A 27,251-nucleotide genomic window follows, 5' to 3' on the forward strand; every position below is an offset into this window, starting at 1 on the left:
TCCAGACTTTCAATCCAGTGCTTTTACCATGGTAATGTATATAATTTAAAATACTGTTAAGTGTATTAATTCTTCTTCTTTTCTTTTTTTACTATATCTGGTTCATCAGGGAAAAAAATCTGTAAATAAGAGAAATGTTATTGATATTGATATTTCATTCTCCATCAGTCTATATCTACATATACTTTACGGAAATGGGCAGTCATTATTATAACTTCATTTTATAGCACAGCATTAAATCTCAGATGAAATTTGTGTCTGTAGGTGAAGGTTTACAGAAATAACCCCATTCAGAATAGAAAAACTATAAGCAAGACTGTTGTAAGATTGTTCAGCATCTGTTTTTCAGTTAGGCAAATCTAAGCTGGTGTGTTTAACTACTTTGGGACTATTTAAATAGTTTTCCATTATAATGGATCAAAGAAAGGCTCATTTGACCCCTCACTGATCTGCAAACTCCCTTCCTCTTAGGAGTGAAGTGCAGCCAGTGGTCTGAGGAGGCTTCAATGGTGTTTCGAAATCACGTGGAGAAGAAACCTCTGGTGGCATTGGTGCAGACAGTTATAGAAAACACTAATCCTTGGGACCGGAAAGTAGTGGTCTATTTAGTGGACACGTCACTGCCAGACACAGATATCTGGATTCATGATTTTATGTCAGAGTATCTGGTAGAGCTTTCAAAAGTCAATTAATCACTGCTTCTGAGACCTTGACAACTAATTCAGATTCTTTTAGCAATAACAAAATGTAGTAGGCTTTAAAAAAAAAAAATCTTACCTCTGCTACATGGCTCTGACTGCTGTGCGGGATTGAAAAGAATATTGTTTGTGTTTGATGAAAGATATTTAACAAGTTTTGTTTTAACAGAGTTGACTTTTCAAAGAGAATTGCACTTGAATTATTACTATAATATTAGAATAAAAATGTTTATCAATACAAAAACTGACTATCTTATCATTTCTAGGCTTTATGATCTTAAGGTGAGGAGTTTCCCTTTCTATTCATGTTGTCTTCCTTGTGGTGCTCGGTTCTCCTCCAGTTAGACTGAGAACTCCGTGACTTAACCCTACCCTGGGGTAGTGATGGGTCCCAAAGCAGGTGGTCACCACACCACGTGAAGTCTCTCCCGAGTCTTTAGCCCGTCAGCGTTGCCAGTGGTACAGCTGGAGGAACAGCCCAGGCAAACCAGCACGTCCTGATCACCCCAGATCACCCCAAATCTTCAGTGGCTTATTGCCCAGAGAGTCTGGACTGAAAACGCAGGCCTTTACAGTCTCCCTGCCCGACCTCCCTGTCTACTACTCCTTGCGCCAGCCACACTGGACCTTCCCAAACCCCATGCATGTTCATCCAGGACTACTGATACTCTAAAGGAAGCCTCACTGCCCTCCAGACCACTTTTATTCTTTTCCCTCAGCCTGCAGCTCATTTTCTCCCCACCATTTTTGTTTGTCAGTATCCTCCCTGACCTCCCAGGCTGTCCATGAAGCCTGCCCTGGTGCCCCTCCTACTGCACTGTACTTTGACTATGCCCCTCGTGCTGCCCAGATCTCCCTGAGCTTCATAGCATATAACTAGTTGTCTGTGCCAGTCACCCCAACTAGATTGTGAGCTCCTTGAGGGAGGGAGGGGTCTTAGTCATCTCTCTATCCAGTCATATCCTGGTAAATGTTTGACAGCTGGTTGTAGTGGGTGTGGGAGGGTCATGCGGGGAGTGAGCCTTGATTTGTAGTGTCTGACGATTCCCATGTTGTAAATATTCCTACTGCTGTTGCATTCCAGCTAACAATGCGACCACACTGAATGTGGCGTTGGGAAAAGATGCACCCAAGCGGCTCTTGTGAGCTCTAGGATGGCGACCCCTTACTCAGTTTGACTGGAAAGCCTAAATTTTTGATTTTGAACATATACTGAATTTAAGCTAGTAGACCTCTGTGTGAAGATATGCATAAACTATTGGAAATATGGAGTGGGTTTCAGGGGAGAAGACCAGGCCAGAGATGAAAGTTTTTAGTCATTTGCTTATTTTTATTTGAGAAAAGTAAGAACGGAAAGAAAATAAAGACCAGATGTTTCAAGTTTTTCATGTAAAATGTGCTGAAATTGTCTTTCTAGCTTTTTTAAATTTATATTTAGTATTTATAATTAAAGTGATTCAAAATTCAGGAATGTTCACGCCAGTGATTTAAGTAATCATTTATGATAAAGTAAAAATATCCCGACACACAAATGTTTAAGTGAAGTAAAGTAGTGTAAATGTTTTTTTATAATGGTTTCTTTCCCTAATAACAACAACAACAAAAAAAAAACCCAAAAATCTTCAAACTGTCCACAAATAAGAAAGAAGTGGTTTGTACTTCACTAACTTTAGGAGTGTTTCTATTACTTTTTAAAATAAAGCAATTAGTTGTGGATGTAACTGAAAAGTTAATCTGGTGCTGGGACAGTCTGACAGACAGACAGACTTGCCCCCCACCTCATACCATATTCAAAAGTCAAGTCCGGGTGGACTGAAAGCCTAAACATGAACGGCCACCGTAGGAAGATAACCCAGGAAAATACCTTTATAATCCAGGAGCAGGAAAGATGTCTTAAACTGGACGCACAAAGTGCTAACAGTAAAGGAAAAGATTGATACACAGTTGACCCTTGAACACGGTGGGGGGAGGGCATTTAGGGGCACCAACCCTCCCTGCTGTGGAAAATCCCCATGTAACTTCACAGTCAGCCCTCCTATATGCAGTTCCTCCGTGTCTGTGGTTCCACATCTTCAGATTCAGCCATCCAGAGATGGTGCAGTACTGTAGTATTTTCTATTGAAGAAAATCCATCTATAAGTGGACTTGCACTGTTCAAACCTGTGTTGTTCCAGGGTCAACTGTACTAGACAAGATTAAAATGAAGAACACCTGTTCATCAAAGACGTTATTATGAAGGTGAAAAGGCAAAGCACAGATTGGAGGATATATATATATACACACATACATATATATATATATATATACAGAGAGAAAATAATAGATTACATATATTCAATAAACAAAAGAGTATCCAGAAGCAAAATGGGCAATACGTTTGGACAAACACTTTACAGAAGAGGAAATCCAACTGGCCAGTCAACATGAAAAGGTGCTCAACCCATTAGGACGCAGGGAAATGCAAATTCAAAACTCAATGAGATACCACTCATATGCCAGAATGGTGAAAATGTTTCCATTTTTGTTAATTCCAAGTGTGTTCAAGATGTGTGCGCTTGTGCAGGAGGATACTGGTAAAGAATGTTCACAGCAGCACTATTTGTAATAGCTAAAACCCAGAAACAACCTACATGTCCATTAATAGTAAAATGTATGTTTCTAAAAACTGTGATATATTCATGCAATGGAAACCTCTACAGCAATGAGAGTAAACAAACTACAGTCACGTGAAGCAACACGGATTAATCTCACAGCATAGAGTTTCGCAAATGAAAATGAACTACGGAGGAAAGAGGCAAGCAAGGAAGTGATTACCGAAAGAGTCAAGAAAGTGGCCAACTTCAGGAGGGAGTAGTGACGACCCGGAAGGGCACAGGTTGGCTTCTGGGCTGCTGACAGTGTTGTTTCTTAACTTGGTGGTTGCAGCAGGTGTTCTCATGATAAAAATTCTTAAACCTGCACAGTTATGTTGTATGGCCTTTTCTTAAATGTTTGATTCCACAACAAAAGGGTTTAAAATTTTTAATCTGAAATATTAAATCATTGCATTATTTTAAAATATACTGCACATGCCCCTTGAGAGGAATATTCTCATATAGCCATGAGGGTTTTGTAATGTAGGAGTACATTTGCATGGAAACAAGATTTTTAAAAAGGTGTTTCTCATTAGTAATCTGTACACCAATATTAAAAAAGTTTATATTAATAGGGTCTATCCCACCAGAAACTATCTTATAATAATCCAAAGACACCTTATTTTCTGTCCACACATATTCCTTTTTATGAGCCATTTTTAAAATTAAAACACTTAAAGTTTCTGTTTGGGTTTAAGTGGTTTGTTCTGGAAAACGTATTAGCCTTTTAAGAAAGTGGGGCTTTTGGAAACAAAAGCAAAAATAAACAAATGGAAAAAAAATAAACAAATGGTACTACATCAAACTAAAAAGATTTGCACAGTGAAGGAAACTTATCAACAAAACAAAAAGGCCACATACAGAATGGGAGAAGATATTTGCAAATGATACATCCAGTTAGGCGTTAATATCCAAAATATACAAAGAACTCATACAACTCAACATTTTAAAAAAATGATTTAAAAAAGGGCAGAAGATCTGAATAGATATTTTTCCCCAAGGAAGACATACAGATGGCCAATAGGCATATGAAAAGATGCTCAACATCACTAATCAGGGAAATGCAAATCAAAACCGCAATGAGATATCACCTTACACCTGTCAGAATGGCCATCATCAAAAAGACAAGAAATAGGTGTTGGTGAGGATGTGGAGAAAAGGGAACCCTAGTACAGCGTTAGTAACAATGTAAGTTGGTGCAGCCACTATGGAAAACAGTATGGAGATTCCTCAAAAAAACTAAAAATAGAACTAACATACGATCCAGCAATTCCACTCCTGGGTATTTAGCCAAAGAAAACAAAAACAGTAATTTGAAAAGATATATGCACCCTTATGTTCACTGCAGCATTATTTATAATAGCCAAGATATGGAAGCAGCCTAAGTCAAGGGTATGAAATGTACAGTGTGGAGAATTTAGTCAATAACTATGTAATATCTTTGTATGGTAACATATTGTAACTAGACTTATGGTGATCAGTTTGAAATGTATAGAAATATCTAACCACTATGTTGTGCAAAAGGAATTAACATGTTGTAGGTTGTGTTGTAGGTCAATTATACTTCAAAAACAAGCTCATAGAAAAGATCACATTTTTGTTTGGGGGGAGGATTAGATGAAGGCAGTCAAAAAGTACAAACTTCCAGTTGTAAGATAAATAAGTGCTAGGGATAAAACGTACATGATAAATATAATTAACACTGCTGTATGTTATATATGAAAGTTTTTTAAGAGAGTAAATGCTGAGTTCTCATCACAAGAAAAAATTTATTTCTTTAATGTTGTATCTATGTGAGATGATGGATGTTCACTAAACTTATTGTGATAATCACTTCATGATGTATGTAAATCAAATCATTGTGCTGTACACCTTAAACTTATACAGTGCTGTATGTCAATCATATCTCAATAAAACTGGAAGAAAAAAAAGGTGGGGCTTTTGGGGTTGTTTTGGTTATTTTAAGTCGTATTTTGGATACTCTATTCTTCCAGTATAGAGGGAATGCATTTGCCTCTGTTGGAACTGCATGTTCACAAAATGATCGTGACTAAAGCTTCGGCTCAAACCGGACCTAGCTGGGCTGCTGATAAGACCGGATGGGTCTTTGCTTCAATCCAAGGAGGTAAAGGTGCAGCAACCGCTTGGCTGGCTTTGCTCCATCCAAGGACCTACCGATTCTTACATCTTAGACCACGCAGGAATAAAAATCCTCCCACCTTTTTCCAGATAACTCTACCTGGTACAAGTGGGGAAACCTAGACGCAGACAGGAGGCGACGCGCACCCACTTGGCCGCGGACCCAAGCTTGGGGCGGCCAGGGTCCCTGCCCCGCGCTTCCCCTTGTGGGCGTCTCTCCCCGGCAGGGGACTGTGCGCTGCGCCCCGGCGCCCCCGAGTGGAGGGAGAGGTAAGGAAGGCGAGCTGGGCGGGCGGGGCGGGGCGGGGCGAGGCGTGGTGACAGCGCAGAGCCGGGCCCGCCCCTGGCTCCCACCCCCGGAGCCCACAGCGCCCGCCCGCTCGCGGCCGCCCGGGAGCTTTTCCAGCCCCGCGCTCCCCTCACCCGCCGGCCGCCCGCGCTCGTCCCGCCGCCGCCCGCGCCCGCACCAGCCCCAGCCCCAGCCCCCGCGGCTCCACTGACCGGTAAGCGTCCCACCGGCCAGGGGTCCCCCTCGCGCTCGCGGGGCTCCCTGCCCCCGCGCCGGGGCCCCAGCCATATCTGGGCAAAATATTCAGCTGTCGCCGCCGCCGCCAAGAGGGACTGAGCGTGGCTCCCTCTATAAATAGCCGCCGCCTCGTGTTGTCTCCGGGGCTGAGGAGCCCGGGTCTCGGGGTCCGGAACCGGGCGCCCGCATCCGCGCCACTCGGCGCGCGTGGCCCCGGCCAGGGCGCCCTTCCCTCTGGACCCCGGCGCCGCGTCTGTAAACGGGAGACGGACCTGGGGGCTCTCGAGGAGCAGCGCCGAGGGCGGGGGTCATGGCGGGGCCGGCGTTCCCGCTGCGCGCTTGACTCCAGCGCGCAGTGGTTAGGCGCCCCGGGCGCTCTGTTGGGTACAGGTGCGCCGAGCGCGGCACTCAGGCGCGGCTTCCCCGCCGGCTGCAGAGAGAGTGAAGGTGGGAGTGGGGACGCACTGGCGCAAGTGAACGTGATACCCGGGTTCGCTCTGCGCCTGTTTGCGGCAAGAAAACTTTCCCAAACTGCGTGGGATGCCAAGGTTTAAAGCACCACCGTAACGCGCCTTTCGCGCAGAGGTGGAAAGAAGAGGGGAAGAGCCTGGAGGCAGGAGTTCCCTGGCTATCGCCAACTCACTGGGTGAACTTGACAAGCCTCCTCCCTTCCCTGGGCCTCGGTTTCCCCATTTGTAGGAGCGGGGTTTGGTTCCCGCGATAGAGCTCGTGGCCAGGGCCGTGAGAGCAGTAGGGCGCGCTCTTGACTGCCGGCGCTCCCCCCACCTGTTCACCGGCTCTGGGCCTGAGACGCTGGGGGCACAGCCGCGCATATCCGGAAGGGTTGCGGAGACCAGAAACTTTGGCGGTCCCTCTGACTCGGATCTTATACTGAGTAAGACCCAGTAGGACCCTCGGAAAGCCTGGGCAGTACACACCCAGGAAGCGCGCTCCACGGTGATTATGGGCATCTGTGCTGGGTGGCAGCCATCACCTTCGCAAAGAAGCTTGTGAGTCAAACAGCTTTAGACCCAGTGAACTGAGCAGGGCTAGAGGCTCCCGTCCAGCCGCCCCCTGGCCTCTGTTTCGCCGTCTATTTGGTGTCTGTGATGGTGCCTCGGAGCTCTGCAGGCACACCCCCTCCCCATCTCTTCTAGCCTTGACCTTGGCCCTCTCAAACTCTTGCAGATTACCTGGCCTAAACTTTTCCCTGTACGAATCACAAAACCAGACCCTAATCCAGGTTCTGGGCCCTCACCGGGGGCACCCCCAAAATTCCCATTTTTCACCCAGGGGTGACAAACATTTTGTTCCTGGCGAGGGGCTGCAGAGCCCCCTGCTCAAGGTCACACGCTGCTGGACATGCCAGGCAGAGTCTCCACCAGCCTTTCTCATGTCTTTCCTGACACTTCCTGCTGCTCAGGCAGGTCTTGGGGATCTGTTCAGCAACCCCTGTTCTTTGGTCTGCTGCTGTCCAGGACTTTCCCTTGCTCAGGCAATAGCGCCCCCATCTTGAAGTTTCATTTTTGTTTCTACTTTACTTCCTATCATATATTTTTTCCAAAGCCATCTTAAAGCCTCACAGAATTAAGAGGAAATGGAAACAAATAGTAAGGTTCTCATCAATTCGAGCCACACAACAAACAGGCAGAGAGTGAAAGCAAGGAGTGCTGTCACTTAGATGTGTTAATTCTATTTAATGAGCCAGTCTTAGAAGATCCTGGCTCTTAAGTTCCTCCCAGCCTAAGTAGAAAGCCAGTGTCCTCTAAAAATAGGCTCCGCCCCACCTTATCAGGGTCTCACACTTTCTCCCTCCTCCAGGGTTGGGCTGCTTCCTGCTGCTCAGCAAAAAACCCACAAAAACTAAGAGTAGGTAGTGGCAGCTCTGAGTAATGGACTGACCTGGAGATTAGGACACCTGGCTCCAGCCCCAGCTCTGCCACCCACTTAGAGTGACCCTGAGCAATGAGGGGGTGGGCAAGATGCTCTCCAGTGGACCTGGAATTAAGAGGACTCAGAGCTTCCCTTGGAAGACTTTTTATCATGAGAAAAGTGAAGCACCAGGGATGAAATCCAGGGGAACCCACCCTATGAAGAGGAAGGAAAGAACGGGAGAAACTGGTTCCCAAGAGCCAAGGGAGGAGAGAGATTGGCCGTGCCAGCTGGTGCAGAGAGACAGAGGGGAAGAGGACTGGGAAAGGGCCACCATGATTGGCAGGAGTCACGGGTGACTTTGGCCAGGGCATTGCAGAGGGTTCAAAAATGGGATCTGCCACTGCTTTACTGAAGCCAGTGACCCAGCCTGTCTGAGCCCGTTTCCTCCTCTGTACACGGGGATAATAATAGCATCCATTTCAGATGGGTTGCTGTTGGGATTAAGTGGGATGATGCAGGGAAAGCCCTTGGTCCTGTGCTTGGTACCTGCAATGATGTTAATGCTAGCGAGAGGAAGAAGAAGCTAATGGGAGCCGAAGATTTGGAGACAGAGCCCACAACTCTTCTAAAAGCTTGGAGGAGAAAAGAAGGAAGAGAGAAGGTAGTAGGAGCTGGAGACAGGGCCGAAAGGGGAGGCGGGTGTTTCTGGGCTGAGGAGTGTGAGGAGAGGCAGAGACAGACCTGGGAGAGGGGAAGAGGTGAAAAGAGCATCTAAAGGACATGCACATGGGAGGACTGAGGGCCTTAATGACCTGCTGTATGTCACAGGCTCTAAAATCACATTCCTCTAGATTCAGGCTGAGCAAAGAAAGGGTAAAATGAAGCCAGTCCTGGCTCAGACCCTGGTATCCTCTTGGGAGACTTCGGTATCTGTGAAGGAGGGTGGTGATGGGCCGCAAAGGGTAGTTTGACTCTGTCCAGGGGGCTCACGACCTTGGCTTGCTTGTTTCTGAAATGACGTCATGTATCAATGACTCCTGCTGAGCCCAGTCATAATGACCTTTTCCAGTCAGTGTTTTGATTTTTCGGTCTTACTAATGGACCAGCCAGGCTGCCAACACTTCTAAAGAGGCCAGTTCACTTTTCACTTAAAGCCAAAACACCAAGTAGATCAATTATTTGGCTGCTAGGAGCCATTATCCGTTTAAAACCACAGGCTTGTTTGTATGGAAAAACATGAAGCAGATGGCATAATTTGGGGACCATTTCCTGTCTCTTGTTTTGTTTTGTAAAATCCTCCTTTGGTTAATCATGATAAGACCAGACTTTCTTTGCTCTTAACGTTAACGAAAGGATGAGCTCACTGGAGTCAACCTAGGACAGTCTAGGAGGTTTTCTTCGATGTTAGGAGGTGCTGGATCCGTTTTTGATCTGAAAAACGAAACAAACTCAAGCATTTCTTTTGTTTCTCCTTTTCTTACATCCTTTCTCTTGGAGAAAAAGAGGTTTGTGAAAGCGCTGTCTCGTTTCAGTTCTTCCTTCTCAGGTCCCCAGCCCCAGCCACCGCTCACTCGGGGGCTTCTAGGGAGGTGTCCCCAGGACTGTTCCTGGGAGATGATTCTGGTGGGTGATGAGGCAGAAATGCCTCTTGGCCTCACTCAGCCTCCTTCATGGACTCATCTCTTCCCATCCCTTAAATATTAGTGCCACTCTCAACCCTATTCCTTTTCACCCCACACCCTCCTATAGTCCCATCCACTCCCAGGGCTCCCACTACTCCCTATACACTCAGAAACTCCCAAATTCCTGTGTCCAGCCTGGACCACGCTCCTCAGCTCTAGGCATCTGTGACTCCAGCCTAGGGGACAAAGCCAAGAGGGTGTCCCAAAGGCACTTCACACCCAACAGGCCCAGCTCAGGCTCACCACCCAGTCTCCCTCCAGGGTCCCCCCTTCTTGGTTAACAGTAACACCATCCACCCAGGCTCTGAGCCAAAAACCTCCATACCTTTCACCACCCCATTCATTTGGTCAAAAGTCCTATCAATTCTACCTTCCTTAACATCTCTTCTATTCATGTCTATCCCCAGTCGAGTACTTTGCCATCTCTCCCCCTGAGCTCTTAGCAGAGCCTCTTAAGAGTCTTTCTGTCCCCATCTTCTCTCTCTCTCTCTCTCTTTTTTTTTTTTACCCCACTCTTTTCTTCCCATGCTGCTGTTAAAAGAGTTTTGTGAAACATAGCTCGGATAGTGTTATTCCTCTTCATTCAGGGATTCCCCATTTCCTACCAGATTCCTTGGCATCCCACACGAGGACCATCTAAGATGTGGCCCCAAGCTACTTCTCCAAAACCATCTCCTGACGCGCCCCCCAGTTCTCTACACCTTCTGGTCATGGTGCAAGCATATGTGACTTCACGCCTCGCTGCCTTTGCCCCTGCTGTTCCTTCTGCCTGGAATGCTGTCCTCTTCCTTCTCAACCTGGCAAACTTGTAATCCTCCTTTAAGTCAACGCTCCTCATTGCCCCACCTGTGCTCCCACAGCCCCCTGAATGGACCTCGGAGAACCAGCCGTAGTGTGTTCTAAGTGTAATCAGCTGCTTACATCCTTATCTCTGATTAGACTGATAGATCCTTGAGGGCAGAGTTCATGGCTCATTTACTGATATTTGTGCTTCCCCAGTGTCGAGCTCAGAGCTCAGCGCTTGGCAGAGTGCAAGTATTTTATGTTTTAATTGGTGACTGATCACTGAGTGAAAGAATATGTAAAAGACTAAGCAAATGAAAGCCCTGAGGTAACCGTGACAGTCACACAACATCATCTACATGTTTTCCCATCCCACCAGCCCGTCAGCTCCGTGAGGGCAGAAACCACACCTGTTCTGCTCCCCACCGACCCTGCAGCCCCTCAGCCCCCTCACAATAAATAGAATGAACCTATGATCTCATTTGAAACTCACAGTAATCCTGTAAGGGAGGGAGGGCCGGTATAGTGACCCCTTTTGTAGATAGCATAGTGAACCCCAATAGAATTATTCCAGGTCATCCAATTGGGATGTGTATTCCAGAAAAACCCAAGTGCTCTCCAGGGTTTGGTAAACTTGAGAAATCAGAGTCCTTGTGTTCTACACGAGTGCTTCTCTAGCACTGGAGATACTCAGGATCTTGTTAATGCAGATGCCGGCTCAGTAGGCCTAGGAGGGGCCCTGAGACTCTGAATTTCGAATAAGCTCCTTGTTTCTAATAAGCTTATTAAATAATAGGCTTAATAATTCCTAATAAGCGCTAATACACATCATAACGTGAGGCTTCTCCTGCATACACTGACCACCAGACTTTGACCATCAAGGTGAGTGCTAATTATCTCAAAGTTTTCCCTTGGCCTTTGCATTAAGATAGTATTTCTAGGCCTTCCCTGGTGGCGCAGTGGTTGAGAGTCCGCCTGCCGATGCAGGGGACACGGGTTCGTGCCCCGGTCCGGGAAGATCCCACATGCCGCAGAGCGGCTGGGCCCGTGAGCCATGGCCACTGAGCCTGCGTGTCCGGAGTCTGTGCTCCGCAACGGGAGAGGCCACAGCAGTGAGAGGCCCGCGTACCGAAAAAAAAAAAAAAAAAGTATTTCTATTAAAATCTACAAATGAATTCATTTAAGCCTTGACTCAAAGTCAAAAATCAAGGGCTCTTTCTGGGATTTTGTTGTTGTTGTTTGGTTGTTTTGTTTTGTTTTTGTCTTTATGAGCACTGTACGGGGCATGAGGAGAACGATGGGGCATCTGCAGGGGCTGGAAGAACGCGGTGGAGCACGTGGCACAGTGGGGGCGGGACGTGTGGTGCGTGGTGGGCACGTGGGAAGGCCCAGGTGATGGGATGCACAGGGGGCGGGGATTAGCGAGGGGGCGGGGCTTGGGGGCACGTGGCTGCAGCACGTTGGCAAGGAGGAAGTCCCCGGGATGGCAGGCTACGGGAAGGGTTAGGCTTGCAGTTGCGGTTTCTTTCCACCTTCTTCTGCCTTCCTGGCTTCTCCTTTGCTTTCCGAAGAAACTTAGGCCCAGACAAGGCTTTAAGGTCACACTGCCCAGTTCCTGGTCAGCCTAGAAAACCCCTGGCACCAGAGCTCCAGGCTTCTGTGTCCGACTGGCTTTTTCAGCGCACACTGCTTACAAGTTTGCTATCTATGAGTGCAGGGTGAGCAGCTGGCCCGTGCTGGGGTGGGAACCGGACTCCTGCCTCAGAAGCACTCAAAAGACAAGAAAGAGGAGAGTCAGGAAGGCGGACTTCCTCCACGCAAACCCAGGAAGATTTAAAAAGTCAGACTAAATGGCAACATTGCGTGCATTTGTTTATGGGTTTTATACTACATTCCACTTACACCATTAAAAGGGTATGGGCTTCCCTGGTGGTGCAGTGGTTGAGAGTCCGCCTGCCGATGCAGGGTACGTGGGTTCGTGCCCCGGTCCAGCAGGATCCCACATGCCGCGGAGCGGCTGGGCCTGTGAGCCATGGCCGCTGAGCCTGCGCGTCCGGAGCCTGGGCTCCTCAACGGGAGAGGCTACTACAGTGAGAGGCCCGCAAACTGCAAATAAATAAATAAATAAATAAATAAAAGGGTATGAGATTGCTTAATAAACCGGCATAGGCAACATAACTGGTGAGAACAGAAAAAAGAAAGAAAGGAAGGAGGGACGGAGGGCAGAAAACTTGAAAATTAGGATCATGAAACTCTGAGAATCTGATGGGAGCCATGGACTCTTGCTCCAGAAAAATGAATATATCCATGCACACAACAGTTTGCATGTCATTTGCGTGGGTGCATGGGTCTCTCTGAAGGCCTTTTTCAAAATGCCCAACACAGATTAAGGAGAGAAAATATGCCAGTGTCCTAGCTGAATGTCGGCAACTCTATTTGGACACTCAAATCAGCTGATGAACCATGACAACTGAAAGGGAAAGGCAGAAGCAATGAATTGGAGACCACATCATGTCTGATTAAAAAAGGCCAGTCCTCAGGAGAAAGAAATGTTTTCTTAGCCCTAATTCTCAGAGTGTTGGGAGGCAGTTTTGCATAGTGGTTAAGAACATACCTCCCTGGGTTCAAATCTAAGGTCTGTCAGTTATGGGCTGCATAAACTCAGGTAACTTTTAACTCCCCGTGCCTGAGTTTCCCCATCTGTAATACGGGGTTATTGTGGGGAATCTCTACACATGTATGAAGTGGGCTTGTTGTGGGGAGTAAATTAGTTATTATACGTAAAATGCTTAAGTCAGTGCCTGGGACACTGTTAGTGTTATGAAAGTGTGAGCTGTTATGGGAAGGCAGCGTGGAGCAGTGGTAATGAGTACACACTGCCCCCCTGGATTCAAATCCCGGCTCTACTACTTACTAGCTTTGTTACCTTGGTCACTGTAGTAGGTTAAATAGTATCCTCTGAAAAGTCATGTCCACCCGGAACCTCAGAAAGTGACCTTCTTTGGAAATAGGGCCTTTGCAGAAGTAATTAGTTAAACTGAGGTCATACTGGGCTAGGGTGGGCCCTAAACCCAATGACTGGCGTCCTTATGAGAAGTGGAGTGGACATACACAGGAAAGAAGACCACATGACAATAGAGGCAGAGATTGGAGTGATGCAGGTACAAGCCAGGGAATGCCAAGGATTGCCAGCAGTCACCAGAAGCCGGAGAAGCAAGGTACAGAGTCTCCCTCAGAGCCTGCCAAGGGAACCAACCCTGCCCACATCTTAATTTCCAATTTCTGGCCTTCCGACTGCAACAGGATAAATTTCTGCTGTTTTAAGCCATCCAGTTTGTGGTAATTTGTTATGGCAGCCCTAGGAAACTGATACAGTCAGATTACTGCATTTCAGTTTCTTCAGCTAAAATGGGAATTAAAAAGTACCTACTTCACAGAGTTATTAGGATTGCATGAAATTATCCACGTAAAGAGTTTAGTACTGTGGCTAGTATGCGGTACGTACAGAATAATGCATGCTGTTAGAAGGTACATTGACGTAACAGGCAATGGTAGCCTCAAGGATGGTGTTAATAGCATTCTATTGTATGTCTACATTATAATTCATTTACCCAGTGCCCTATTGATGAACTTTCATGTGGTTTCCAGTTTTTTGCTAAGATAGATAATAACCAGATGATTTGTACATATATCTTTGTACAATTCAGTGAGTAAACTGGCAGGATAAATTCCTAGAAGTGGAGTTGCTATGTCAAAGCGTGTGTGCATTTGGATAGATATGACTTAACTTGCCGCAAGAGAGGGTACACCAGTGTGTCCTTCTATTCTGTGTGACAATTTGGTCTCCTCCATATCTTGTGAACACCAGAGATTCTCAGACTTTTTTCATCTTTGTTAATCTGATAGAGGAGAACTAATGTCTCATTTCTCAATTTACTTTTATTATGGGTGGATTTCATTCTCTGTTCATAGGCTTATTAGCCGTTGGTGTTTCTTTTTATGTGAATTGCCTGTTCTTTTCCTCTTCCCACATTTTCGCTGGACTCTTTTTTTTTTTTTTTTTTAATTTAGGAACTCTGTTAAAAAAAATTCCCTTTGCTCAATGTGTGACAAATATTTTCCCCCCAACTTGCCTTTTGCCTTTTGGTATTGCCCATGCTACTTTTCATATTGGCTTTTTAGAAAATACAAACACGTGCTTCATAAACCTGTGCCTATGTTAACCCCTGCTGTGAGGCAAGGTGACAAAGTTCATGTGTATGAAATGGAGAGTGAGAATAGGAGTTAGTTCACAAGCTTTTCTACAAGCCAGCTTTTATTCCACCAAGGCTTTTGTCTTAAGGCTGTCAAAGTCAGTAATAATGCCAAGCATTCATTCATTCACTTATTCAACAAAACTGACTTCAGCACCTGAGAGAAGCAGGGCTTTATGATGGACCATGGGAGACAAGGATGCTTGCTTTCAAGTAGCTTTCAGTCTTGGGGGGTGGGGTGGAGTGCAATAAGATGATGCTTCTAATGACAGAACTCTGATGGCCCCTCCCCTTGGTATTAGTATTTGGCTTGCTAGTACCCTTTTCAGCTGGTGTGGAGAAAGAGGCCATGGAAGAGGCAGAGGCTGGTGAAAGCACGTGGTGGCCTGAGCCAGGTCAGTTGCAGAGAAGGAACCACAGAGTGGAGTACGGCAGGGTTTGCAGGGTCAGTGGGCAGGCCAGCTGGGACAGGGCGATGGGTTCAGCGTCTTTTCCTGGAACCCTCTTGCTTACAATGATTCGTTCAGTGACTCAGACACCGTGATGACCTCAAGAGGTGCAAAATGAAAACACACAGTGGTGCACTCACACACACGCGCTTTTCTAGTTTAAACCCTTTGACAGCTTTGACGTGTGGACCTTTGAGGCTCCGTGTGAACTGGGATGGGGCTCAGAGTCACTGCAGAGAGTGACGGAGTCAAATGCTGTGTCTTGTTTCCCTGCTTTTTTCAGAAGGTACTTTCCCGTATGACTAAGAGAATGAGATCAGCCAGGGAGAATAGTGCAAACAAGCCAGGGAACAAGTCTTTTTTAAAGAGGGCTGATCATCTCTGAGGCCCCATGCTCTCCACTCAGTGGCTCCAAACATGTCTTACATAACAGAACCAGGCCTTGATAGGCCTGAAATCTCATCTTGTCAACTCCTAAAACCCACCATCAGTCGAGACGTCAGCCCTCTCTGGAAACCCTCATCTAGGGCTCTAGCATCTCTGCTCAAATGCCTGGCATAACAAGAACTCACCACCTCCTGAATCAGCCCAGTGCCTCCTTGGACATTTTTTATTTTTAGACAATTGGTTGCACTGATTGGAAATCCATGTCCTGGTCACCTCAGTAAATCTATGTCATCTGAGCGCTGGGATCCACAGACCACTTTTGTTCCTTCTTCCCCAGGTCAGCCCATTAGAAGTTTGCAGAGTGTGACCATGTTCCCCCGGCCCTTCAACTGTTCTTCATATGACACCCTGCCCCCCTTCTCTGGACTCAGCCAGCACCACTCAAGAGAAAAGGCCCAATTCACAGGAGAGGTCACCCATATGGCCAATAGGCATATGAAAAGTGCTCAGCATCCTTAGTCATCAGGGAAATGCACAATGAGATACCGCTACCCACCCGCCATAATGGCTAAAATGGAAAGTACCGACAATACCAAGAATTAGCCAAGATGTGGAACAACTGGAACTCTCAAACCCTGCTGGAGGGGATGTAAAATTGTACAATTACTTTGGGAAACTTTTTTTTTTTTTTTTTTTTTTTTTTTTTTTTTTTTTTTGCGGTATGCGGGCCTCTCACTGTTGTGGCCTCCCCCGTTGCGGAGCACAGGCTCCGGATGCGCAGGCCCAGCGGCCATGGCTCACGGGCCCAGCCGCTCCGCGGCATATGGGATCCTCCCAGACCGGGGCACGAACCCGTATCCCCTGCATCAGCAGGCGGACTCTCAACCACTGCGCCACCAGGGAGGCCCCCTGGGAAACTTTTTGACCGTACCTACTGAAACTAAGTGTATGCCAACTCTGTGATCCAGAAATTCTGCTCCAGGTACATACCCAAGAGAAATAAGTGATTATTCCCACCAAAAGCCATCATAGGACTACTTATAATTACCAAATACTGGAAATAACTTAAATGTCCATTAACAGTAGAGTAAACAAATTATGGTATAGTTCATGTAATGGAATACTACACATCAACAAAAAAGAATCACCTGCCCCTCTCACACACAACGTGGATGAATCTCACAGATACAAAGTTGCATCTGAAAGGAGCCAGTTGCAAGAACATACCCTCTATATGTGTCCATTTATATGATGTTCAAAAACAGTCAAAGCTAATTTATTAGAAGGCTTTAAAAGTCTGAACAGTTGTTGCCTTTGAGGGAGATGGACTGGGAGGGGGATGAGAAAGCCTTCTGGCGGGCTGGAAATGGCCTATATCTTCATCTGAGTGGTGTTTACATAGGTGTATGCATATGGGAAGATTCAGTGAGCTGTGCTCTTAAGACTTGCCCACTTGACTGTATATAACCAGTGCCTTATTTATTTATTTTTTTTTGCGGTACACTGGCCTCTCAGTGTTGTGGCCTCTCCCATTGCGGAGCACAGGCTCCGGACGCACAGGCTGAGCGGCCATGGCTCACGGGCCCAGCCGCTCCGCAGCATGTGGGATCTTCCCAGACCGGGGCACGAGCCTGTGTCCCCTGCATCGGCAGACGGACTCTCAACCACTGCGCCACCAGGGAAGCCCAACCAATGCCTTATTAAAAAAAGAAAAAAAACCACACACCCCCAGTGCAAGAGTGGGGGCCCAGAGCTGAGCTCCAGCCTGAAGCCTAGCAAGACCATCATCGCTCTTACTTTGTCCACTGTACCTTTATTTATGCAGCTGAGATCACACCATGGCTTTGAGAGCCAACGCTTCACACTGTTGATTTATGTTGGGTAGACAGTCACTTGAGAACCCCCAAACCTTTCTCGTGGCTACCCATCCATGTCCACCCATCTAATGCTTGTAGGGTTGGCTTACTGGGCTGGAGCTTCGTGAAACTGAGGAAGAGAGAGGGAAACCAGCCATCTGAACTGCCCCATCCTTTATGTCGCTGCTTCTTCACAGCACCCCTTCAGAGGTACAGGTTGTGCCCTCACCTTACAAATGAATCCATGAAGCTCAGAGGCACTAAGTGACATGCCCAAGATTGCCCCACCAGTTAGAGCCAGGGCAGGGATTTTAGCCCAGGCCTGCGTGACCCCTAGTCCATGCTTTCACCTGCCACCAGGCTGACCCAAGAGGAGGCATCATCTGTAAAGTGGGGCTAATGGCCCAGCTCAACCACCCTCTGAGGGTGGTGGGTGAAGAGAGGATGTGTATGACACCACCCCAGGGATTTCTGTGTGAGTCTTATCCTCCCGACTTAATTGCAAGCTTCCTGAGGGCCAGAACTCTCCTATTAATTTCTGTCTCTCCCACAAAGGCCCACTATGCCCTGGACAACGTGGGTGCTCAGTAAACACTCACTCAACGAATTAGGTTGTGGAAACAGATCCAGAGAGGTACAGCAACTTGCTCGAGGCCACACAGCAAATCCTCAACCAAAGTCAGGACTTGTAATCAAATCCCCTGACTCCTATCCCAGTGTCCCTCTGCCACTGCACAATGGCTCCAGCTTCCTATAGACCCCAGGGAGTGGAGATCCCAGTGGGTTGGAGGATACTAGAGGAGAAAAGGACCATCCCAGGTGAGCCAAGGCTGAGTCTAGCCCTGGAGCCTTCAGGGTGTGTGTCCGGGGAAGAGGGCTGGAAACAGGTTGTAGGTTGTACAGAGCCCTGCTCTCAGAAGTACTCTGTGCTCGGTTGAATGCTCGGCAGTCGATTTCTTGAAATTCTTAATTTTATCTTTGGATTTATATTTTAAAGTGAAGCCCCATGGACAGTGAAGTGTGCCCCAGGGCTTTGAGGTCCCGCACGAAGTCCCATCCCCTGCTGCCTCTCTGCTTCCTGAGGATGGGTTCTCAGACTCCAGCTGCTTCGCCTCCTGGCACCCCCAGGTCCTACCAGCCTCCCCCTCCCCACCACTGCCCAGCTACTACTGGGGCTCTTGCCCTGGGTGCATTCAGCTGACAACCTTGCAGGGCAAACCTCTTGTCGTCCCGTAATCCAGGCACCTATTGTCCTGGTGCAGAGGTTGGGATACCCTTGGGATCACCCATCTCCGGGTGTTAGGGCAGTGGCCCCATTGGAAGGGGAGAAGCCTGGCTCAACTGCCAGGCTCCCTACCAGGGCAGAGCATGTCTGTCCTGCATCTGGCAGGGAAGGGAGGCTGGCAGCCAGAGGACTTGGTGTGCACTCTCTGAGTCACAGCACTTGGGCACCTGTGTAGATCATGATATTCAGTCATAAATTTTAAAGACACCATGACAGATCAAGACAGAGACCATGAGAGAAAGGAAAAACTTTATGTCTTGGTACCTTTAGTGGCACTTTTTTCCCATTTTTGAACTCGGGACCCCACAGTCTTATTTTGCACTGGACCCGGCAAATTCTGTAGCCAGTCCTCCCTGGGAGAGTCTTTCATCAGGGCTAAGTGAGCACTCAGGCCATCACACAGGGGCTGCCTGGGGACACGAGCTGGCAAGGGATTCAGACCTAGGTGGCTGGGAGAGCTGGGCCCTCTTGGTCCAGCCTTGGTCCAAGGCACTCTCACTTCTTGCCCTGCAGGGGACATGAAACTGCGGTCATGAAAGTGTTTGTTTGTTTGTTTGTTTTGAGTTGCAAAGGTCTCTGCACTTTGGACTGGTATTTGGTGTAATTATTGTGTCACATTTTATGACCCTCTTCCAAAGCTTAAACACTGAGGAAGGTAAGCCCCCCAAACTTCCAATCCCTACTTGTCTACCTCTTCCACACCCTACCCTGCCCCATCCAGTCGAGGGACCGTTGACTTTCTTCCGTTTGGGGTCACTAGCCTGAGATAGAATTCTGGTGTCCACCCAGCTCCGGGGCTCTGTATTCCTGACTGACCTGCAGTAACGGAGCCTTTAGTCTGAGTTGTGCGTGAGATGCTGGTCAGATGTGATGCTGTCCCCACCCAGTTCAGCCTGGGGGCTGGGAGCTGGGAGCTGCGGTCACCTCCACTGGGCAGGGAAGCACTGCAGGGAGGCCGAGGCTCTCCAGTGAGGAGGTGGGGAGAGGGTGCTCCAGACTGAGAGGACCGCGTGTGCATGGCCCAGAATGTCAGGGGTGCTCAGGTGCTGGGGGCGAGTGGAGGGTCCATTGGAAGGGGAAAGCCTGTGCGGGGATTAGAAGCTGGGGTGGCACAGAGGCCACCAAGTCTCCGATGGCCTCAAATCCCAGGCTGGGGAGTTTGCGCTCCATCTGTCATTCAACAGCTGGGGGGCTGTTGAAGGTGGCTTCAGCTCAGGAGCAGCATCAGAAGTGGCTTTCACAAAGATCACTTGAAGGCTGAGTTGTGTGTGGACAGGAAGGTAGCAGAACTGAGGCAGGGAACTGGGTTGGGAGGCTGTTGTGACAACACAGATCCGAAAAAGGCAGTCGCCGTGACAAGGGAGAGGAGGGACAGATACAAAGGATGGTAAAGAGATGGGAGTCTAGTCACAAAAGGACAACAGTGTATGATTCCACTCAGCTGAGGCACTTCGAGTAGACCGATTCATAGAGACAGAAAGCAGAATGGTGGCTGCAGAGTCTGGGGGGAGTGGGACAGGGAGTTATCGCTTAAAGGGGGACAGAGTCTCCGCTGGGAAAGATGAAAAAGTTCTGGACATGGATGCTGGCGATGGCTGTACAACAGCGTGAATGTACTTAATCATATACAACTATACACTTAAAATGGTTCATTTTATGCTGTGTATTTTACCACAATCGTTAAACAACAAAAACCCCTATAGCATTCCAAAGAATAAATGAGAGAGAGAGAGAGAGAGAGAGAGAGGGTTGACAGGCGTGGGGACCCACCAGAACTGGGGGGGCCGAGGGGAGGGTTCGGACTGACCCCCAGGTGTCTGGCCTGGGTGGCTGACGGCAGCAGGGTGAGGGGCTGGTGGTGGCAGAGAGGTGACTGCCCTCCGGGTTGAGCACGTGAAGCCTGAGGGACTCCAGGAGATGTGCCCAGCAGAGCACGAGACCCTGCGAGGGTCATCAGCTTATCACTGGTAGCTGACCCCACTTGGAGATAGCCCGCAGGGGGAGTGTGAGCTGTGAGAGGGCAGCGCCCAGGGGCACAGGTGGGCCAAGAAGAATCCGTCATCAGGGAGAATGAAAAGGGGTGGGGAGAAAGGAAGGAAGCAAACCGGGACAGTCTCGTACTTGTTTGGCCGCAAGGAGCAGGGATGCATTCGAGGTAGCTGAGTGCAGCGAGGGTGTGCGAGGAGAGGGTGGGCCTCGTAAGGATTGTGGTGGGGCGGGGGTCTCATGGGACTCCAGCAGGAGCCGTAGCGGCCCAAGCCTGAGGGAGCAGGGACTGGGCTCTTCTGGGACGCCGTGTTCCCCATCTCTCAGCCCCATGAGTTCACCCCCCAGATCTCCCCACAAGAAGGACCAGCCCTGCCACACCTAGATTTTGGACTTCCAGCCTCCAGAACTGAGAGGCAATGAATTTCTGCTGTTTAGGCCCCTCCGATTGTGGTACTTTGTTAGGGCAGTCTCAGGAACCAATACAAATGCCAAGGAATGAAGGAGCTCATTCAACCAGCTCACTCTTTTTTTAAAATCCAAGCCACATAGATCACTGACTAGCCACTCAATTGGCTGCCTTTGAGCCAGGCGCCCACTCTGCCCAGTCAGCTGAGGTAGGGATCACATGCTGTACAGCATGGCTGCCCCCAGAGGTGCCCCTTGGAGGAGGGCAGTGGGGAGACAGCTCTCTCGGGAGGAACAGGGGACATCTCAGGCACTCACTCTTGTGTCCCTGGAGCCAGTGGAAGAGAGAGGCTCAGGCTTCAGTGATGAGGGATCATGGCCTAAAATCCCTTCAGCCAAAGTGTCTTCCCAAAGAGAAGAGAAGACGAAGACAGAGGAGAAGGGTTACGAAGAATCAACTTTGCTTGTAAATCCACCTCCCTTCACTGTGGCTGAAATAACAAGATGGTATAACTGGAAAATATTCATTTGAACTTGTGACTCAGCTCTTCCGGACCTCAGGGAAATGCGGTCCATAACTCAAGATACCTCTCCAGAGCCTCCTGCCCAAGTGCCCCCGGGGCAGATGCTGGAAGAGCCATTTAGCACAAGTGACTGCACCCGCCTCCCGTGAAAGATGTAAAAGTGCATTCGGTGCTCCAGGAGCTGCCCTGTCTCAGAGCTTTCATTCCTGAAGCTTCCTGATGGATGGCCTCAGCCCTTGACCCACTCGTGTTTACTATCCAACCTGCCTGGTTTTACTTCCTGGCACAGCTTGTAAATTCTGTTATTTTCATATTTGGCAGAAGCTTAAGGCTTCTGCCACTGAGAAGCAGGGAGGCCAGATATGCCATTAGTGTAAAATGCACAGGATTGGGAAGACTTCAGTTTTTAAATGCATTTTTAATTTATGGAACCGTCCTTTTCTTTTCCTCACCAACTCTTACTCAGGACCCAATTTGTAAAGCAGGCAGCAGCGGCGCGGTTCTGCCTTGGGCAGCCTCATCACCCCTTCCTGCCCATCCCTCCCCTCTTGGGTTCCCAGCCCTCCCAGATTTTTCCACGTTAAAGAAGGGGAAACAGAGGACCTGAGAAGAGAAGGGACTTGCCCCAAGTTCCAAGGACACTAGAGCAAAGCCCAAATGTGCTCATGCCCTCCTAACACCTTTACCAAGCACAGGGCTAGGCACTGGGGCCATGAGGACAAGACACATGTCCTTACCTGGCGAACATTACAGACTGATGATAGTGTATGGGGGGGCAGGGGAGGGGGGCGGAGAGGCAGCGGCCCCAGCAGTAGCAGTGGCTGCCACAGCCTCATAATAATGTGGCTGATATTTGTGGAGCCCGCGTTGACCACGCCCCAGCCCCAGGCTGGACGTGATTTTCAACTTTTTATTTTAGCAGCTGAATCCTTTCTTCAAGAGAAACCTTATGTGGAACCCTCCATAAATCAGACAGTACGAGGGGTGAGCCCTCTTGCTTAGCCTCTCCTGTTTAAGCCCCTGCAGGGGCTCTGGAAGAGCTTTCTCAGAGCCTGAGCTCTCCCCTAAGCACAGTTTAAAGACCACCCACGGGGGATAGGTTAGAAGCAGAATTTCCGGGTCCATTTATGCCTGTTTTACAGATGAGCAAACAGAGGCCCAGAGGAGGGGAGGGATTCAGTGAGGGTCACCCAGGGAGTTACCACCAAAACTGGCACACCAGCCAAAGTCCTCTGAATCTCAGGTCTGTGTCCATCTGTGACACCTCTTTTACTAGGAAACAGGGGCCTTTTACTAACAGCTATAAAATACCATCTCCTCCAAGCCATCTTTTTTTTTTTTTTTTTTTTTTTTTCCTTCTTTTGGCCGTGCCGTGCAGCTTCTGGGATCTTAGTTCTCTGACCAGGGACTGAACCCAGGCCCTTGGCAGAGAGAGCATGGAGTCCTAACCACTGGACCGCCAGGGAGTTCCCCAAGCCATCTTTTAAAGCCGAGCTTGCAGTGGGCTGCTCTATTAACGTGGTGTTTTCACCTCCCTCCTGCCCTGTCTGTCCCCCACCTCCAGTTCTTCCACATCACTGACCATAGGAGAAGAATCTCACCTTAGAGAAACTGTCCCTGGGAGCCAAGTAGATGAGTGTGGCTTGAAGCTGACAGCTTCATAGTTTACCTTAGGAGTTCTCCGTTGCTCTCAGCTTATTTAATGTGATGCCTCATCACTCTGTAATATTCACAGGACACTTGACATTAGAAAGGGCCTTTAAAATCCTCTGAAATAGGAGTTTTAAATTCATCGGCACCGTGGAGTGTGTAAGCGGAACATTAACTTTCCTGTGTGCGCAAAGATGGAGACTTCTTCAGGAAATGTAATGATGGCATCTCTGGAGGTAGCCTGCTACCCAGCCCCATCCCTCCTCCAGCAGGCCCCATAGTTGCCACCTACCCCTCTCTTCTTGCTCATTCCCAGCTCCTTTTTTCCCGGGTGGCTTTGACATGGATTCCTCTCTCCCCTGTTCCCTTGTACTGGCTCGTCCTTTCTCCAGGGTCTGTCCATGACTCTTTCTAAGGGTTTTAGTGCAAACCATCTAGGAAAAATGAGTCAACCGGCCAAGGTAACAAGCATGGGAAGCTCCTAGGGTTCCAAACCTGTCCCAGCTGGTTCTGTCCCTCAACCCCTTGTTGTGTGAGTCTAAATGGCTCCCACATATGACCCAGAGGTGAATCTAAGGCTGTGTTTTCCAAACGTCCCATGAGATTCGTTCCAGGAGCAGTTTCTCAGAGACATGGTTTCATGGTCCAAAGGACAGGGAAGTTCTGCTTGTACCCTCCCTGTCTTGGTGACTGACATCCGTTGTGGGTAAAGCAGACCAAGAGTTTTGAGAAGTCAGGCAGAGTAGAGAGCCCTGTGCAACTTGGTACAACCCAAGACCTGTCTGAGCACCAGAAACGTGTTTTGCAGCCCATCTGAGAGATGCTAATTCGGAGATGTGTCTGTGAGTTGATTCTGGAAGCCTCCGAGCCCTTCACTAGGGCCCTCTTGGCCCTGGGATGGAGACCACAGGGCCTCTCCCGGCTCCACTCAGGAAAATCCAAATTAGGTTATTCTCTGAGAGCCATCAGGAAGGGTTTTTTTCCATCTATACCAGAGCATTGTCAGCTGCTTATGCTTTCTTTGGAAGTAAATAGAAATGAATCAAGCCAGGGTCGGGGGGCCATTTATGGTCTGAACATTGCATTCTTGGGGTCTGGTCAAAGGAAGACGTCAGACCAAGCTGAGCCATTCTTAGTGAAAAGGATGGCACTGGCCTTTTCTGTATTTGGGAAGCAAGTCCTTTCTTATCAAGCCAGCTGTCACACACTCAGATTTCTCCTACAAAGAGGCCCACACATGCACAAACTTATATTAATAACACGTGTCTCTGCTCTCTTTCTGAAATGGAGGCTTTTTCTGGTAGCCTAGTCAACTTTGTTTTTTGTTTATTTTTAATTACTTTGTTTCAAATTGACAATTAATCCCAGCTTTTTGATTGATAAGTTGGTTATCTTTTCCTAGGTTTTGTTTCTCTCTACTCTGGAAAATTCCATCAGTCATTTCACAGATGAGCCACAGGTTTTGTTTGTGTTTGTTTCCATTGGGGTCTAAAAACCACAAAATGCTGTGAGGAAGGTAATACTGATTGTATTAGTTTGCTACAGCTGCTGTAACAAAGTACCACACACTGAGTGTCTTAAACAGCAGAGATTTTTTTTTTTTTTTTTTTTTTTTTTTGCGGTACGCGGGCCTCTCACTGCTGTGGCCTCTCCCGTTGCGGAGCACAGTCTCCGGACGCTCAGGCTCAGCGGCCATGGCTCACGGGCCCAGCCGCTCCGCGGCACGTGGGATCTTCCCGGACCGGGGCATGAACCCGTGTCCCCTGCATCAGCAGGCGGACTCTCAACCACTGCGCCACCAGGGAAGCCCCAAACAGCAGAGATTTTTGTCTCAAAGTTCTGGAGGCTAGATGTCCAAGATCCAGGTATCGGTAGGGTTGGTTCCTTCCAAGGGCTGTGAGGGTCTGTTCCAGGCCTCTACTCCAGCTCCCGGTGGTTTGCTGGTAATCTTTGGCGTTCCTTGGCTTGCAGAAGCATCACCCCATCTCTGCCTTCATCTTCACATGTTCACGTGTTCTTCCTGTGTGCCTGTGTAAATTTCCCTTGTTTATAAGGACATCAGTCCTGTTGGATTAGGGACCCCTCCTCTGGCGTGACCTCATCTAAACGTAACTAATTACATCTGCAACAGCCCTCTTTCCAAGTAACTGTTACACTCTGACTTGGAATGTGGTTCTGGGTTACTGAGGTTCAGGGGGTTAGAACTTCAACATATGAATTTGGAGGGGACACAACTCCACCCATAGCATCAACTCTATACATAATAACACATTTCATCCTGCGGCATTTACAAAAGCTCGGAGCTGCTGCCTCACCCTTTAGCCTGTCTGCCTCAGAAACAAAAGCTGAGAGCTCAGCTCACATAGGCTGCAGGACAGGTGGGAACTGCCTTAGACACACAGATGCCAGCAGCTCCTGCAGCAAGCTGACGCTGTCCACTTTCCAAGAGAAGAGCCCAGAATGTCCTCAAGGTGGTCTGATTGGACCACCAATGGCAGGTGAGAACTGGAATTGGGTTCATTAAAGTGAAAAACTTCCTGCTGTGTGCACAGTCGTGAGTCGGGCCCTCGGGAGAGTGGGGTGGAGCAAACCCAGGCCCTGCCCATGAGGAAGCCGCAGGAGGCAGACGTGCGAGCCGCGTGCAGAGGTGTGGGTGCAGTGCCGTGGCCGTGATGAACTTTGCTCAGAGAGGGGACGCTGAGGCTTCACAGAGGAGGTGATGTGTGAGCTGGGCTTGTCATGTTATCAGACAGTTCCAGCCAAGCTGGGGGACAGAAGGGCTTAGGGCCCGGTCGTGTCTCCTGGGTTAGGTGACAGGCAGTGTGGTGTAGCGGGGAGCTCTGGGGTCCGGTGACGGGTTCTGAGTCAAGCCCTAGGTCATCCCTCAGTTTCTTTGTTGATAAAAAGGTGTTAGTTAAAAGATTCAATTTACAGGGTGTGGCATCAGGATTGAATGAGTTCTCAGGTGTGAAAGTGTCATGGTTATGGAAGTAGCAGAGACAGGATACAAACACAGGTGTTAGGTGTCATCTGTGCCACGGAGAATACGCAGTCGCCTTCTCTCGCAAGGAGAGCAGCTGGGAAGTGGCAGACCTGGACTCCCACCCCCTCGATCAATCACTTCCTCCCTCTGAGCCAGCTCCCTGGGGAGTGAAATGAGAGGTCTGGACCAGGCGATCTCCTTCTGGCCATGAAGTTAGGTGACTCTATGAAAAGGTGCCTGATACAGTGGCTAGAGCCACGTGGGCTTGGAAAGCCAGCAGACTGGCGTTCAAATGGTGGTCCTGCCCCCTCTTGGTAGTGTGATTTGTGTGAGTCACTCAGCCTCTCTAAGCTCAGTGTCCTCATCTGCAAGACGGGGATAAATGCATAAATGCGTACCTCAGAGGTTAAATTAGAATGTCCTTGGGAATTACTTAACGCACAGCTTGGCGGGCGTATGGTAGTAAAAGTTAGCTGTTACCGTCAGCTGCTTCTTGTGAGGATGGAATGAGATGTTGTAGGGGAAGGGCCTGCATGCAGCAGGTGCTTAATTAACCATTGACACTTCCCCCGCTTTTAAGATCAACCTTGGCAGAATTTCCAGCGTTCATGTTTTCCGTCAGGGTGTGGGGTGAAGGGTGGAGGGTTGTACGGAAAATTTTCGGACTATTTGAAGAATAAGATAGTTTTCAGGCACTCGTAAGCCATTTATAATCACCTATTACTTGTAACTAATGGCCATGCCAGTTACAACAATTACAAGTCGTTAGATTGCATGCCCTCAGGACTTTTACCTTGCAAGGTTTATGAGAGAATTAGTCCAACTGAATACAGGATTCCAGTATAGTAATTATTATCCTGACAATTCATAAAACATGCCCAGGGCTCCATGTGAGTGATAAGCATCTATTTGCTCTGAGAGCAAATCCAAGAAGGGTCTTTCTAAGATTTTTCTCTTTCTGGTAGATCATAGATCGGAACAGAAAGTTCTTCTACGATGTCGTACAGACGAGAACTAGAGAAATACCGTGACCTGGATGAAGATGAAATCCTTGGAGCCCTAACAGAAGAAGAGCTGAGGACCCTGGAAAATGAGCTGGATGAGCTGGACCCTGATGTGAGTAGGCACTAAAGG

At 48.4% G+C, this 27,251-nt stretch overlaps 2 protein-coding genes across 3 annotated transcripts in view; both read left to right on the forward strand.

Annotated features, from left to right (window-relative positions):
• TDRD7 (tudor domain containing 7) overlaps positions 1-950 on the forward strand; it is a 92,384-nt gene extending 91,434 nt beyond the window's left edge. Inside the window, exon 17 of one of the 2 annotated variants that reach the window (XM_082628882.1) lies at positions 472-949. In XM_082628882.1, the coding sequence (XP_082485008.1) occupies positions 472-692 (221 nt within the window). In that variant the 3' untranslated portion in view covers positions 693-949. Of the gene's footprint in view, positions 1-471 lie in introns of both variants that reach the window. The other variant, XM_082628883.1, reaches the window with a different exon arrangement.
• A 4,894-nt stretch (positions 951-5,844) lies between these two features.
• Positions 5,845-27,251, forward strand: part of TMOD1 (tropomodulin 1) — an 81,448-nt gene continuing 60,041 nt past the window's right edge. Inside the window, exons 1-2 of the mRNA XM_082610919.1 lie at positions 5,845-5,973; positions 27,083-27,233. Of these exons, the coding sequence (XP_082467045.1) occupies positions 27,114-27,233 (120 nt within the window). The 5' untranslated portion in view covers positions 5,845-5,973; positions 27,083-27,113. The remainder of the gene's footprint in view (positions 5,974-27,082; positions 27,234-27,251) is intronic.

The sequence above is a fragment of the Mesoplodon mirus genome, assembly GCF_964341445.2.
Source record: "Mesoplodon mirus genome assembly, chromosome: 1".
NCBI classification, from domain to species: Eukaryota; Metazoa; Chordata; class Mammalia; order Artiodactyla; family Ziphiidae; genus Mesoplodon; species Mesoplodon mirus.